This window comes from Stegastes partitus, unplaced genomic scaffold (assembly GCF_000690725.1).
Source record: "Stegastes partitus isolate 25-593 unplaced genomic scaffold, Stegastes_partitus-1.0.2 Scaffold166, whole genome shotgun sequence".
Classification (NCBI taxonomy): domain Eukaryota; kingdom Metazoa; phylum Chordata; class Actinopteri; family Pomacentridae; genus Stegastes; species Stegastes partitus.
The window spans coordinates 379012-394300 of NW_007577897.1; the positions used below are offsets into that span (position 1 = coordinate 379012).

Below are 15289 nucleotides of genomic sequence, written 5' to 3' on the forward strand. Positions count from 1 at the left end.
TGATGACAGACAAACATGGAAGGTGACAAAAACCATTGTGGCGTCACACACACACACACACACATATACACACTGGGTCTCGCTGTGGCATATTGCAGTGGTTATTCTGCATAACTGAGGAGTGTGTGTGCGTTGTGTGTCAGCTGTGGAGGTTAGTGGTCAGACCCCGTCTCCGCTCGCTGGTGTTTGAAGCAGGCGGGTACTCGGGGGGTTCTGGGCTTGGGGACGGGGTCGTGTTTTGGTTCGGTTTTGGTCAGGGTGTTAACAAGTCTGGTGAAGAGGCCCTGGTTACTTACAAGCCTGCAGACAATATTAGTGGTTCGGGAGACCTGTCTGCCAAGCCAAACTCTTGCGACACACACACACATGTACTCACATGATACTTACATATGCAGCTACGCGCCTCTATATTTTCACCATAGTGGCGGCTTTGTTTGTAGTTACAAAGAGCTTCACAGAAGGCAAGATTTAAGGCAAGAATATGTGTGAAAATGAAGCTTTAAAATACTCTAATATGATGACAAAAAGGAAAATGTAGTCGCAAGTGGCAATTTGCAGGTTTGGGTTCAAGAGGAGGAAGCATTTAAAGTGCACACAATTAAAGGCCATGAGAAAGTTTTGGGTTTGGAGAAGCCAAACTGAGCCGCAGTGTGCAAGAGAAAGTGTACAAGTTTTACCAGGTTTGAACTTTATCAATAATTACAGATGACCTCTTCTCATAAAGCAGGCGTAATTTCAATTTGACCACTTTAGCCTGTTTATCCAAGTAGACAGGTGATAATTTGAACGTTAACAGAACAAGAAGAAACACAAATAAAAGGATGTAACAGGCTGTTTCTGAACCAAACAGAGAGCATCCGTGCAAATTTTGTATTGCTGTCATGTGCTTTCTGGGCAGTTTGCAACTAATGCGTTTAACTGAAACTATTCGGCATTTCTTGGAGCAATTTTCCTCTTGTTAATAATGAAGTGTCCATCACTGGTACATATCGGTACCGTTTTATCGTCCACATCTAATTCAATAAATATGGTGTTTCAGATTTGGGTTGAGACTCGCCTGAGGATCATGTGCGCCATAATTGGTGAAATCCTTTTCACTGGGTTTTGATGTTTTTGTGACGTTTGTGGCATTTGTGTCATCCTCTGTGGGTTGGTAGTAGACCTGTTTTGAAAATATCTACCAAGATTTATGATGATTTGATTAGTGTCCCCACTAAGCGGCGACCTTTGTGATAGTTAGTGGAATTGTGTGGCTTATTCCTGCAATGCTGTGTACCAAATTTGGTGCTACAAGTACAGATCCAAAGAGCGGATGCCCCCTTATTAGCAAAAACATCAGTCATGCTGGACTTTTAAGGTCCAGTTGGCTTTGAAGAGCACACTGAGCTCAGCTCGTGTGTCAAATTTCAAGTCAATCAGGCTTACAGTATGAGGAGCATTGCCTTTCAAAAAATTACATCTTTGAACCTTAATTACAGCGCCACCATGAGGCGGATTGGGCTCGTGTTTCTTTGGAAGCTTTTGCACATCATTTCCAGTTATTGGGCCAAGTTTCATGTTTCTTGCTCATTCCAGCTCACGGCAATTTGAGCCTTGGCATAAAAAGGAAAATAACAATAATAATATACTGGCACAGACTCAACAGGGTTCTACCCCTTCAGGGTTTCAACCCTAAATATAGTAAAATGGCAAATTACACTTGAAGATGCTGGAAATTATGAGCATGACAATTTATGCCAGGGGGACTTAAGCATTGACATAGACGCAGTAAATTTCCCTCCTTCCCTCCCTGTCACCTTGAGTTACTAACCGGGACACAGGAGACCCCCGCCAGTAAAAAACGCCGCACACTCACCGTCTCTACTTTTTTTTTTTTCCTTTTTCTGTTAGTCAGACAACGAGTCTCATCAGAACCAGTTGGCTTCGCTGTCAGTTATGTTTCATTTGCAGCTCAGTGGGCAAAAGACAGGAGTCAGTGGTTTGGCGCACAGCGAACTGTGCGTCGGAGCCAAAATATAGTGGCTTTTTATTGAGTCAATAACAAGGACTGTATATAATGTAGGGGTCAGCCGATCTGGGCTTTCAGGACCATTACCAATACTGATGATTAGTAATCGAGAAGAGCGATGAGCGACGTTTGGAACCGACACGCACGAAAACTCCAGCATATTTATTTGTTTGTGTCTTACATGTGTTTTACTAAAAGAGAACTTTCCAACATTTGTCCCTCAGTGTTGATAGGCTATTACTCATGATGTGCAACCAATCAGATTGCACTGCGGTTGGAACATTGCAACAGTTCAAAGACTGGTCAAAGCCGAAGTAGCACAATTTTAAATAGTCTTATTTTATCGGGAGTCAGTTTAAAAAACGACAAAGATAAACCAAAAAAAACATGCTGAATATTGGATCTGATTACTTTCTGGACCGATAATTGGTCGACCTTTAATATAAAGGTGGAAAGCCTCTATGGTGTTACCCATGAGGATTAGCTTTGAAGCTCAGTGTTGTGGTGTTGGCCATTTTAGCAATGCCTGACTCCCCCTAACTTCCGCTGAATTAAAAAAAATTAGCAAAGGGGTGGAGCTTGATGGGAGCTGAGGTGGGCCATGTGTCACTTACTTAATTATGCATAACTTTAAGCCTTAATACGATTTAAGTGGATGAGTTATGTAACAGTTCACCACCTGCACAGTCATCATGAATGACTATCGAGATCATAACCATTTTTTATTCCTGGGTGTAAACATGTTTTTTTCTGCTTGCACGTTGGACAGTTTAACATGGTCGTCTGTAGGGACTGACTCGCTTTTGGAGCTGGCCCCATGTGGCCGTTTGAGGAACTGCAGTTTTTTGGTTACATCTGCGTTTGGTTAATTTTCCCGTTGACCAATAATTATTTCAAATTGATCATGATACCAAAAAATAGAATCAAATGGAGCTGGAAGGTTGGTTGAGAATTCCCACCCCTATAAACAACCTTTATTGTAGTGGTTGCTGAGTTACAGCCTTTAAAAAAAAAACCTTAAAGAAAAAAAAACAAGCTGCCACTTCCAGCACTGCTTGCCTGGAAACAATATGAGTAAGTGAGCTGCCTTCATTAACGTCGGTCATGATGACACCAAAGGGCCTCGGTGTCATCGCGCTCACAACCACACATATGCCTTTACATGTGCTTCTAGGCTACTATTACCTGCTCTAAGGCCCGGGCTTTGTTTCTCACAACAGCCATTTAAGCTCAGTGCTAAATGCTAAAAGCCTCACAGATTCTAATTAAACCGATATTTAGATGATGTCAGCCAGCTGCCGTTTCATTTTCTTGAATTATGTACAGGAACGAGCCCTCTTTTTATCTGTCGGTAACCGCCTCGAGCAACCCGCCCCAAAAATAGAGCAAACTTTTTTTTTTTGTTCGGCATCCAGGTAATTAAAGAGGATTTCGGAAAATTCACCTTTCTGCTGCTGCCTCGCTTGAAGCGGCTTTTAACAATGGGAGCCGGACAAATAAAACTCACCCAAACATCAGGAGGAAAGAAAAGAGAAAAGAGAGGGAGGGGGGAAAAAAAAAAGGAAGAAAAAAAAAAAGAAGACTTCAGGCTTTTCCAGAGGCAGACAGTCACTTGAATGTCTTATGAAGTTGCTTGAAGAGGTGCCAAGGCCTCTGCAACGCAAAAACACAAAATCATTCAGTGGGAGGGAGAGACAAAGAGGAAGACGGAGGACTAAAGAGCGAGAACGGGGAGGCAGAAAGTGAATCATAAAACGAGATAAAGAGACAAAGTCTGGATTTGGTCGGCGGCAAAAAAAAAAAAAAAAACAGCAGAGGGAGTGAATCAAAACAGTTTAATGCGAGCCGAGAGGTGCTGCCTGAAAAACCACACGCACGCCAAAGAGTCTTTAAACTTTGCACAGTATTGTACAAATGTGTATAAAGTGTGGAAAGTGCGTTCAATAAATGTATTGCCTTTGGGGATTGTTGTGTATGTCTGCCTCTGTGTGTGTGTGAGTGTGTGTGTGCCCTTCCCTTTGCCTGGCGAGCTTCCTCCAGGCTGGAACTCATGGACCACACAGACGGCTGGCAGAGCTCCACGACAGCCCGGCTCCCCCTTTCGCTCGCTGCCTCGTCTCCCACACCTCCCCTCTTTCTCTCTTTTCTTCTCCTTCTCCAAATTCTGTTTTTTAACTCTCTTTTCTTTCGCACTTTTATACCAAATCCCCCCCCTCCACACGTATGTTAGACCGCCAGCTTCAGGATCGCCACCTGAAATAATTCATTGTTTCTGACCGCTCGCACCCAAAAAAAAAAAAAAAAACAACACGGCCACTGTGAGGGCTCCAAATAAAAAAGTGAAATATGGACCCAGTGTATTCATTCATCGACTTTACTGTTCCACCGTGAGATGACTGACGCACACACACACAAATACAGACTGACTGATTCAACCCAGGCTCCACGAGCATGTTGGAGGAGGACCGGGTGGTGGGGGGTAGGGGGGGGTTGTTTCTGAATCAGCCCCAAAGATACATTCATCCACTCGGTGATCATAAACCAGACTGAAGGGCTTAGAGGGCATGACGTGACAGCAAATTTATAAATTATCCCATTTATTCAGGATTTTTTCTGGCGCTCGGCATTTTCCTCACATGTTACTTAGTCAGGCAGGAGAGTTTCCTACTGATGCGTCTGTCGATGTGTTTGAGGACGAAGAAGGGGGAGGATCTCTGGATGAGCAGATCAAACCGTCTGGAAATGCTTTTATATTTGTCACTCTCAGGTTGAAAGGAAGCTGCGGACGGGAGATGTTAGCTTAGCTTAGCATGAAGACTGGAAACAGAGAGTGGGGCTCTGTGCAATAGTTACAAAATGCAAATAGCAGCATCTCTAAACTGACTAATTAACTTTTTTTTGTTTAATCTGTAGAAAATCCATTCATTAGATAAACCTGCTTTAGCTTGTTGGGAATTGCAGGGGGTAAACCCTGTCTCCACAAAACAATGCTCTTCTACAACTAAACCTCATCCTCATTCTTAAGAAAACATGATTTTCTCATGAAACAAACATATTTTAACGCTTACGTGGAGGTAGTAAAGGCTCTCAGTTTGAAAGAGTAAGGAGGCTGCTGGGGAGGATGGAAGGGTCGGTCAACCACCACACCATGTATTCTTAACCCTATTCAGGACTTTCATGTTGCCATGAAAGGTCCATTAGACCCCAAGAAAGAATATGTGCAAAATATTTGTTGGTATTCATGATAGATTTCTAAACTATGTTAAATACATTTTCTGAGAAGTTGATGTATTTTTGGTTCCAAATGCCCCTCTTTTTATATTTAAAAGAATAAAAACAATACCTGTCACCTAAAACAAATGGCCTGGAGTCCAAAAGACCCCAAAAGTCCTGAACAGGGTTAAGGGTTATGGACACTTTCACAATAACAGCAACATGTAAAAGATTGAGTTAAGGCACCAAAACTACTTGGTTAGGTTTGGAAAAATATCATGGTTTTGCATCAAAGTACCTTCCTTTCTTTCTACATATTCTACATATTTAAAGCTTTTTCACCATTTTCTGGGTTACCCACCCAACCTAACTGGATGAGAAGGAGCAACAGTAGAGGAGTAAAATACATGACAAAGATGTGTTGCGTTTTTCATACGTCACAAACAACCTGACAGGAAATCCCTCAAAACGTAATTGAGAATGCGCTTTAGTTTTTATTGAAACATGATTTTTGGGAGACAGTGGGGACCCTGGAGAGTTACCCAGTCCAAGACTAACACAAAGAGACAGCGTTCCAATATCCATACTACCACAGTATATAGTAAGCCAGAACAACATGTAGTGTGTCTTAATGCATCGTGTGTCAAATGTAGTATCCCGGGACGTCCTCCGATATTCGACCGAATTTTGCAATTTGCAAGCCAGCATGTTTTTTTCTGGCCATTCCAACTCACAGTCCTGCGTAGCTGCATCACTGTCATGCTCCAGTGTGTTTCGCACAACAGGCTGCGACAGTCGACACTGAAAGCACAATATTTTGATGGAGTAGAATGTTCCAATTGCATATTGCATGGAACTGTACATACTTCGCTGGGGCAGCTGTAAACAGTACTTAAAATGATAAACTGTATGCAGCTTGGACAGCAGCCACGGTCTTTCACGTTCACAGTCGTGCTTATGGCCAATTTAGAACCAGTACTTACTCTCTTTGTTATGAAGAACTCGGAGCATCCAGCGCTCATGCAAACCCCGAGACCGAGCAGCCGCTTCGAACCTTCCATCTATGAGGCGACAGCTCTAACCCCTGCATCCTGTACGAAATCTGAATAATATTAACTTTAGACAAGCTAGAAGCTGCCCTCCCCTGTTCCTTGTCTTTGCTAAGCTTACTCAGCCGGTCGCTGGCTGCAGCTTCGTATTTAGTATGTTAATTTTTTTGCCGTGCAGACGTGAGCGAGGTATAAATCTTCCCGTCCGACTCTTGGAAAGAAAGCGAATACGCATATATCACAAAATTCATTCACTATTCATAATATTTTGGAGCCACTTAAGATTTTAAAAAGTACATTGATACCCTTGTCATGTGAAATCCCGACACAAATCATTCCTTCGCGAGGAGAACTATGGGGTATTTGAGGGATATTTTCAGCCGGGACATGTGAGGGGAAGCGTTCGTCTAAGATCTCGGCGCTCAGAGCTCAGATTCAATCTAATGCTGCCATTAATTACAGAGGACTTATATTCTGTTTACCTACTTGCTCTTACTAACTGTTATCAGATCAGCAGGGGTGAGCTGAATCCAGACTTATGTCTCTGGGACGGCTGAAATAATACTATTCTAGGATCAGTGGCAACTGTGTGATTTGAGATGCTATCTATAGAGGTGTTATCTAATCATTATTAATCTTTTTTTTTGGAGTGTGTATGCGAGGGGGGCAGTGTGCATGATTGCGTGTGCAGGACCGTGTTTCCATACGTCCTTTTATTTCTTTTTTTTTTTTTTTGTGCGTTTCTGTGCAAGTTGCTCACATCTGGTCTGAATCTGTCCATGTTTCCGGCCGCTGGCTGGGCAGGGAAGTGGCAGGCGCTATCGAAAATCTCCGCTGTTTTCACAGGGATGATGGGAATCTCAGGGACTTTCCCTACGGCAGTGAAATCATCCGCCTTTCCCGCTCCTTTAAATACCCCCGGCTCATTCCTCCGCCCTGCTAGGGTTCCGATAAAACAGCTGAGACGTCTTGTGTTTGGCAACAGTTGTCCTCTAAAAGGTGTAATTAACTCATGAAAAACTGTATTTACTGTCAGGCCCTGCTAAACTAATGGACTTGAGGTCTGGCTGTTTGGAGTGTAAATTGGACCTTAATGTGGTGGTTGACTTGCTGCATTCCTATACGAGAAAAAACACTTTGTATACATAGATTTTCTGAACAATACGGCGGCCCGGGATGGAAGCTGCGAGTTCCTGATGTTGTGAATTTAAGCTACCAGTATCCGAACTTCTTAAACATACATCTAAGAATGTATTTTTGGATCCTCCTCCAAGATGTTGAAATCCTCTCTAACTATTTCACCATTCAGCACTCGGCCTGTGTCGCCTGACTGGATCATCCAGCGCTTTTAATTTACTGGTCATCGGGGTCTCTTCTTCTCCGCGAGCCTCCTCCTCACTTATGTCTGTCTCCCCTCGGTCTCCCATTGCTATTTATTCCCATCACTAGGAGACAGCCCGCGCACAAAGCCTGCACTGTGTCCCGAGGCTTTTTTAGAATAGAAATTCGGTCTGTTGAAAATGGAAACGCTATGATTGACTGGGCAAAGCTCGCGCGGAGAGAGAGAGACGAGAAACGCCAACGAGAGGCACAAATTATCCGCAAGGAGCGACGGGGGGAAACGTTATTAATGAAATGTGGACGTGAATTATGTTCGAAAAGTCCTCAATAAGCTGAGGTTTTTTTTAAGTAGCTAATATTATTCTCCATTTCAAAGGCAACTAGACGAAGCCGATGATGAGATTGTCTGTTTATTCTGAGCCGGATGATGCCAGTCGGGTAACGTCATTGTAATAAAAAATCATGGTCTGTCTGACTGTCACGGGCTGACTTTTCACTGCCGCCATTCTCGAGTCTCATTTCATGGCAGCAGTGTTTTGGTATTAAAATTCCAAACAGTTGCGCCCAGAGTAAATGAATTTGTTGTGAAGAGTCAGATGGTTTGCAATAGCATGCAGAAATAATGTTTTGTTGCAGCGGTGGAGACATTTTAAGCCGTTACGAGCGGTTTGCGAAGAATTTTTCTCTTTGTCATGTTGCATTTGTTTGCAGAAAAGACAGAAAAGCGGGCATGACATGCAACAGGGCTCCTCAGCGGGGATGTTGTTAATGCACAGGTTACGCTAGGAGACTGTCTTTGATCTTTATAATGATGCTTTCAAATGACGATCCTTTACAAAGGGGTTTTTTTTTTTTTCTCCCTCTCTTCTCTCTCGTCCTCTCGACACCCAGTGTTCTAGGTGTAGTGCCAGGCCTTTGTTCCCAGCCCAGGCAGCAGGCAGGTTGGGCAGGATTCTGAAGTAGCTCGCTATTTCTGCCCGAGCCAGCTGGAGCGCTGCCAAGCACAGCAGGAGTTTCTACTCTCCTCTGTTTGATATTTACTTTACCGCCTTTACAGGGGAACTAGTGCAAGACCAGACAGACGCACTGACACAGTCCTATGTCAGTGTTGAAAAGAACTGTGTGTGCACAGGCCTATATTTCTGCTCCACCTTTGCTAAACTATAGCCTCCACCTGGGGCCTTCGGGCAGGTTTTGATTTGGTTCCCTCCGCGGGGCCGATAAGGCTGCCGGGATGGGCTCAGACAGACACACACTGTGTTGTGTTTGTGTGCGCAGTTTACGTGTTTGCATGTGTTGGTGGATTGGAGGAGTGTCGAGTTACCGGCCTGAGAGAGCGATGAGAATAGAATCAGGGATATAAAGGGTGTAAAATTATCGGCAAAGGAATGCAGGAATGAAAACAAAAAAAAGCGAGCATAACATATTTGGCATCGGTTTACGACTCCTGTGGGGATAATGGAGGAATGGCGTGAGAGCTGCTGTTTACCTGAGGAAGAAGCCTCAGGTTAGAAAACCAAACATACATGCAGCTTCTCTCTCTATCTATTGAGTACATCTTTCTTTTTCTCTCGTGGAAGGTGATGGGAGATATTTGCCTAATAAGTTAATTAGCAGGATGTAGGATCCCTTTCCAGAAAGCCTCGTCTTTGTTTTGGAGCTCAGACTGTTTACTGAGTTAGACAGAAGAACTGAGTCACTGCGTTGGTAACTGGCAAACTTCATGCCAAGAGAACAGCAAACATCCACGGAGCGCGTTTGATGTTGCGGCGACGAAAATATGGTTTGCATGCAACATGGCGACTGTAATGGTTGAATAAGATTGGGTTTTTATCGTTTCTCCTGCAGGGCATCGTCAAAAGCTCGAGGATCCCCCCAAGACCGGCCTGTTCTCGGACCGCCTCAGCGAGCTCGAGAGGATGAGGGTGAGGGTCTCGGTGCCAACCCAAGCCCCCCGGCCGACTCTCAACACGGCGGCCAACTCCTTCAACCCGCAGGGACAGACGCAGATAACAGGTGAGCTCAATGATGGAGGCGATGGAGGAGCAGCACAAAGATCCACACAGAGTCTCTGTGAGCCCACGAGCCCATCTTGACCTCTGGGACTACACGAGGTGCTTTTCATTGTGCTAATGTATTTCCATACTCACGTCTTAGCTCCTCCCAACGAGGATGTGAAACAACGTGAGCAGCCAAATGAGAAAAACCACGGTTCCATAGCATCAGACGTTTAAGGTGTGCCGCACAGCCTGTTAGATGAAATGAAAGTGACACCTGAAGGTGCAGCATTTGTTTATCACGCCACAAAAAACACTTTCATAGGACACACCTATGATTCTTTTCCCTGAGCTCCTCTCCTGGTCTCCTCAAGGTGTAACTGGAAGGTTGAGGAGAGTCAACGTGAGGAAGCACAAGTTAGCATCATGAAAAGCATCACGTGGGTTGTTGGAAATCGTCTTCCGCTGCACAACCTTTGCAGGTGGTTAAAAGTCACTTTGTGTGGCCTTGTGTGGGAGAGGCGTCGCACACGATACAACCCTGAACCATCCAAAATGAAAATAACTTTTGGCTTTACATATCAGATTGACTAAACAAGTGGACTTACATCATAACTCTAGCACATTTCCTAATCTTTAAGGAACACTTCCTGTATATGTTTCAGCTCTAAAGCAAAGGAAGATATTTGCCAAATAAAGAGACAAACCTTTAAAAGTTTAGGCTAACACCTGGTAATATTTGATTCTGTCAGTTTTCAGAATGAGGTCGAGGATCTGGTTCAATAAGCAACAAAATTATTTGCATAACCAAAGAGGTTAAAAGTTAGAAAGGGTTTCTAGTATTTGGGTTAGAGAACTAACTATTAGTCATCGTTAACTCCAAAGAGACACAGGGACAGTGTTGAGGTTTGCGGTGAAAACCCATTAATCCCAAAACAGATTAAATTCAAGATTAGCCTGAAGGTCACAAGACATTTGTTTGACATTTGGAGGACAGTGGACATGTTGTTGGAGTTCAGTGTTATAAAACACAATGTAATACAATTATGACATCAAAGCAGCAGCGGGCAAATAGTAAACATGCAAACAGGACATAATCTAGTTGTTAATATTTAGAGGCAGTCGTAGAGCTTAGAACCGAGTGCAAATTTAACCTTAAGACGCTGCGCTCCTTGGAATGTAGAGGGTCAGCGAAGCCAACATTAATTAACAAATGCCAGTGTCAAAGAGTAGAAATAAATCAAGCCGTCAATACTCAAATACAGACGAGAAAAACGTGACTGATGCAGAGACTGAATTCGTGAATTTGCCGATTACATATTCTCTCCACTCCCATTATTGTTTTTCTAACGTGATCACATTGTTTTGTCATATTGCAAAATTAAGTTGTCAAACTGAACGACACCAAATTGTAATTTTAAAAAGAACCAAAATGAGTCACCACAATTACCGTTTGACATTTGCGAAGAGTTTCGTCTGACGTAGTGCGCCACAACAGAGCGCGGATCGTGGCTTTGAAGATTAGATTTCATGGCTGTATATGTCATTATGTGTTATGATATTAAAGAAAATGTTCTTAGTAGGACTGCAAAACTGATTCTAGACAGATTATTCAGAATTACATTTCCAATCTGCAGTCAGAAATGTTTATTTTTTCATTTAATAACCAAGAAAAAAAAGCCCCGAATTCACTGCGGATCCAGAATGTGCATCACGCTTCTTTTATTTAGTGCCCTGAACCGATTAAACAAGCGAGCAGAGTCACGAACCGAACATAAAGGTGAAATATCAAACCCCAACTCGAGCCAGGACCGGCGTTTGAGCCACGAAACTCCCGTCGCAGCGCGGCCTCCTTCTCGTCTTGTCTTTCTCCGCCCCGTCGCTCTTATCAATCTCCATCTCGGAGGGTAACACCATCTCTCACGCTGCCACCCGATCGCCTCTGGAGGCTCGTCACACGTCGTCATTTAGCTCTGAGTTATTCCCTGGCGTGGCTCTCTGGCGGGTGCTGCTTAGCGGATCGTTTGAGGGATGGTTGAACAGCGTAGAGATGATTGAACCGTGCACGTTTTGCAGAAGTGCAGCCTTAATGATTTTCAGTCTGACGCGCATCCACAGACCAGTCAGGTGAACTTAAATGACCCTTTATGTACATCAGGTGTCACACTGCGGATGTCTTCAACTGATTTTACAATAAAAACAGCCACGTATCCATGAGTACGTTTAGTGGCTTTAACCATTTTTCCATTACGTTTAGCTGTTTTCACCACATCCTAACTCATGTAGCTCTTCAGTGCAACCATCCATCACTTTAAAGCGCAAAATTCTCAACTCTGTAATCATTATTTTAAGCTATCGCAACCTTGTAGCCATTGTTTTTAGCAATACTTCTCTATTCCTCCCATGCACTCTTGTATACAACAATCCCAGAGGATGCAGCTAACTCTTCTATGTCTTCTATGTATTTCTCCCCAGTTGACCCACACATTACATAGCATAAGAAAGATCATCATAACACATAAATATCATCTGCATACATACACACCAGCTGCTTTATTGTGTAAACCTGTGAACACAATCCAACGCTGCTATTAATCCTGCTTTTACGAAGCTTCTACGCTTTCATTTTTACTTGACATCGGGCTGAATGATTTGAGGAAAATATTGCAATTTGATTTTCAAAATGACATTTTGCAGTCAAGCTTCAGTGCGTCGTTCACTGTGTGATGAATTTCAGCGTGTGATGGAGCTTCACCACATGTGACAACAGAGATTCCCAGAGATGACATGACAGTTTAAAGCCTGTGACGGTCGTGTTTGAGGTTTTAAGAGGTGCGGCTAATAAATAGTGACGCTGGGCTCCTGCCAGTCAAACCACAGTGTGTATACCTGAACCACATACAGTATAAACAACCGCTGAAAGCTTCAGTCTGCTCAAATTAAATATAACTCATGTGTAAATAGCCACACTTTGCCGATCCTTAATTGCAGCTTTTGATAGTTGCTGCACATAGAAACAATTTGAAATCAATTAACTGTTCAGCCCGAGAAGCTGCCGACTCCAATCTGAGCTTCTTTTTGGTTGCAGCGAGTGGTGGAGGTGCACCGGACTCCATTAAACGTGTTGATAATATTCCGCCCCACTTAGGGATGTTGATGTAAAAGCGAAATTTATGGCAGAGCATCGCATTGCATGTCATATTTATATATATTTACAACCAGCACTCCGCCTACTCCTCCCACAAACATTCAGACTGCCATACTTCACTCTGGTGCAACATCAGCGCATTTAAACCTGTGAATACTCTGCACATTCAATATATAAACCTGGGCTACAAATAGAAGAATCTGTGACATCCCAGTGTCTTTCTACATATAGGATAACCCTGTGCACCACTTTTAAAGGAATGTGCGCAAAAAAATAAAGAAGAATCTGGACAATACCAAAAGCACTTCAGTATATTTCTTGTTTATATCTTCAATTTTATTATTCTGCTGATGATTTTTCTACTTCAAAACTTCCCGCTGTGGGATTAATAGATCCTGATCTTATCTTGTACCTATACATACATATATATATATGACACATAATCCCGTCTCGACCAGCCTCCACGCTCTGCTCTCGCCGCTGCACAGACACAATGATAAAGTGCGGTGCGGTTGTCTGCTGGTGTGTTTACAGCCTGGGCGAGTGCCAGCGAGGCTCTCTGTGCCTCAGCTGCGAGCTCAGTGTTTTATAAGGCAAACAGGAAGATCTTCTCTTCGGAGGTAAACATTAGATGTGTCATTATGGAGGATGTTGCATAACGCGCCCAACTGATACTTTGGCCCCTGAACGCACACGCTAATAATGTCAAGACAGAGTTGTTGTGAATGTTATTGTCCAATTTCAGCACCAAAAAAACATATTGAAGCAGCCTTCAGGCCTCTTGGTAATTATTCTTTCTTTCTTCTCTCTTTCTGGACCTCTTGTTTCTCCTTCCCTCGCTCCGTTTCTCCCCATCAGACCCTCGTCAGTCCCAGTCCTCTCCTCCCTGGTCATACGAACAGACGTATCCATCCTACCTGAGTCCCATGGCGTCCCCCTCAGTCCACTCCACCACCCCCCTCTCTTCCAGCCGAGGCACGGGCCTGCCTGCCATCAGTGACGTGCCTCGACGATTGCCAGGTTAGAAAAACCCACCACAGCCTCCTCGTGCCGTCAGATGATTCACACAGCTTCACACTCAGAACGCAGAAACACACACTGGGATTGAACGCGAGGAAATCGGAGCATGTTGTTGTCAGAGTCTCTCCAGAGGACAGTTTTTCAAACAGCGGAGGAAAGAAAAAAAGAAAAAGCGATTGTTTCCTCTTTTTTTTTTTTTTTTCCTCTCCTCGCTCTAAGCCTTTGATCCCAGAGGAGTATGGGTAATAACAGGCCCAGGGATAATAACAGGCTCGTGACTGACAAATAAAGTGTCTTTACAGCGATACGCCACTCTCCAAAGGCATTCTGGGTAATTGCATTAGCCAGTCTGTTTGCAGTAACGGCAGCATCTGTGTTCCAATTTGTCCTGTGTTTTTTTACCCCTCCTAACGTGAAAGCTCCTTTAAAACCCCTCCACGCTGCCAGACGAGTTTCTCTCCCCCGTACACCTGTTTGACTCGCTGCCATGTGAGCACTTTTTTCTACTTTTTCTTTCGGTTTTCTCTCCCCCCCTTGTGCTAACACACCCTGCCTCCCTCCTCGCCCCGAGCGGAGGGCCGAGCGATTAAGCGATGCAGCCGTGTGACTCTGCATTAGAAAAGGGTTTAAAAAATCCAGCCAGCTGCCTTGTCAGCCTTGATTGGTTCGGTCCTTTCCCCCCTTCTTCAGCTTTCATCTCGTCGGGGCTTTTGTTCTCCAAAAGGCGACACGTGTACGAAGACCAGAAAAACCTCCCGCCTTTTTTTTTTTTTTCTTCTCCCCACTCGCGCACCTCGAGCGCTTAATGCCTCCTAAGTGATGTGACTAAGGCTCTCAGATCTCCGGAGATCATGTTGACACCTCGCCTGGGCCGCTCTGTAACCGTATCCCACCGCAGAACATACCGAGCAGAAGCTGATATGGATGCTTGTTGAAACGCTGCTAACTTGGAAGTGATGCTGCGGAGTTTGTCCAACTCTGAAAGTTCGATGCGGCTCATCATCGCAGACAACCCAACGTTTTATTGATCGCGCTGCATCTCCGCAGCGAGACGGAGCCAATCACCTACTATTTCTATTAGAATCAAACGGCTCCTCGTGGAAAGAGGAAGTTTAAAAGGCCTTAATTGGCAGCATATGCTATCTGACGCTAGCGACAAACCCCCGGCTTCGCAATTCCCCTCCCCGCCTGCACATAAACACTCCCTCCTCTTCCCCACCAAACCCCCTGTCCTCTCGCAGCAGACATGGTGACACGGAAGACGCCTGGTGATTTATGATAAGAGCGCCATGGCTGGACTAAACCACCGAGAGGAGACGGGAGGGGAGGGGAGGGGAGGACCTCCTATTCTCCTTAAACTCTTCGCCCAGCGCGAAGCTCGCCGCAGCCAGTTAGTGGTTTTCGTTTTTTTTTTTTTTTTGTTTTTTGGCCTTTGTGCCTTTATTGGATCGTGTTAGTGAGAGAGCGAAAAGAGGAACGAAGGGTGAGATGGAGCAACTCCTTCTCGACTCCC

General features: G+C 44.2%; 1 protein-coding gene across 4 annotated transcripts in view; it reads left to right on the forward strand.

The window, feature by feature from the left end:
* The window catches only part of runx2b (RUNX family transcription factor 2b), a 46088-nt gene that overhangs the window by 25524 nt on the left and 5275 nt on the right, over nucleotides 1-15289 (forward strand). For 3 of the 4 annotated variants that reach the window (XM_008279619.1, XM_008279618.1, XM_008279620.1), the window contains 2 exons: nucleotides 9460-9627; nucleotides 13615-13776. In XM_008279619.1, coding sequence (XP_008277841.1) covers nucleotides 9460-9627; nucleotides 13615-13776 — 330 coding nt within the window. The remainder of the gene's footprint in view (nucleotides 1-9459; nucleotides 9628-13614; nucleotides 13777-15289) is intronic. The other variant, XM_008279621.1, reaches the window with a different exon arrangement.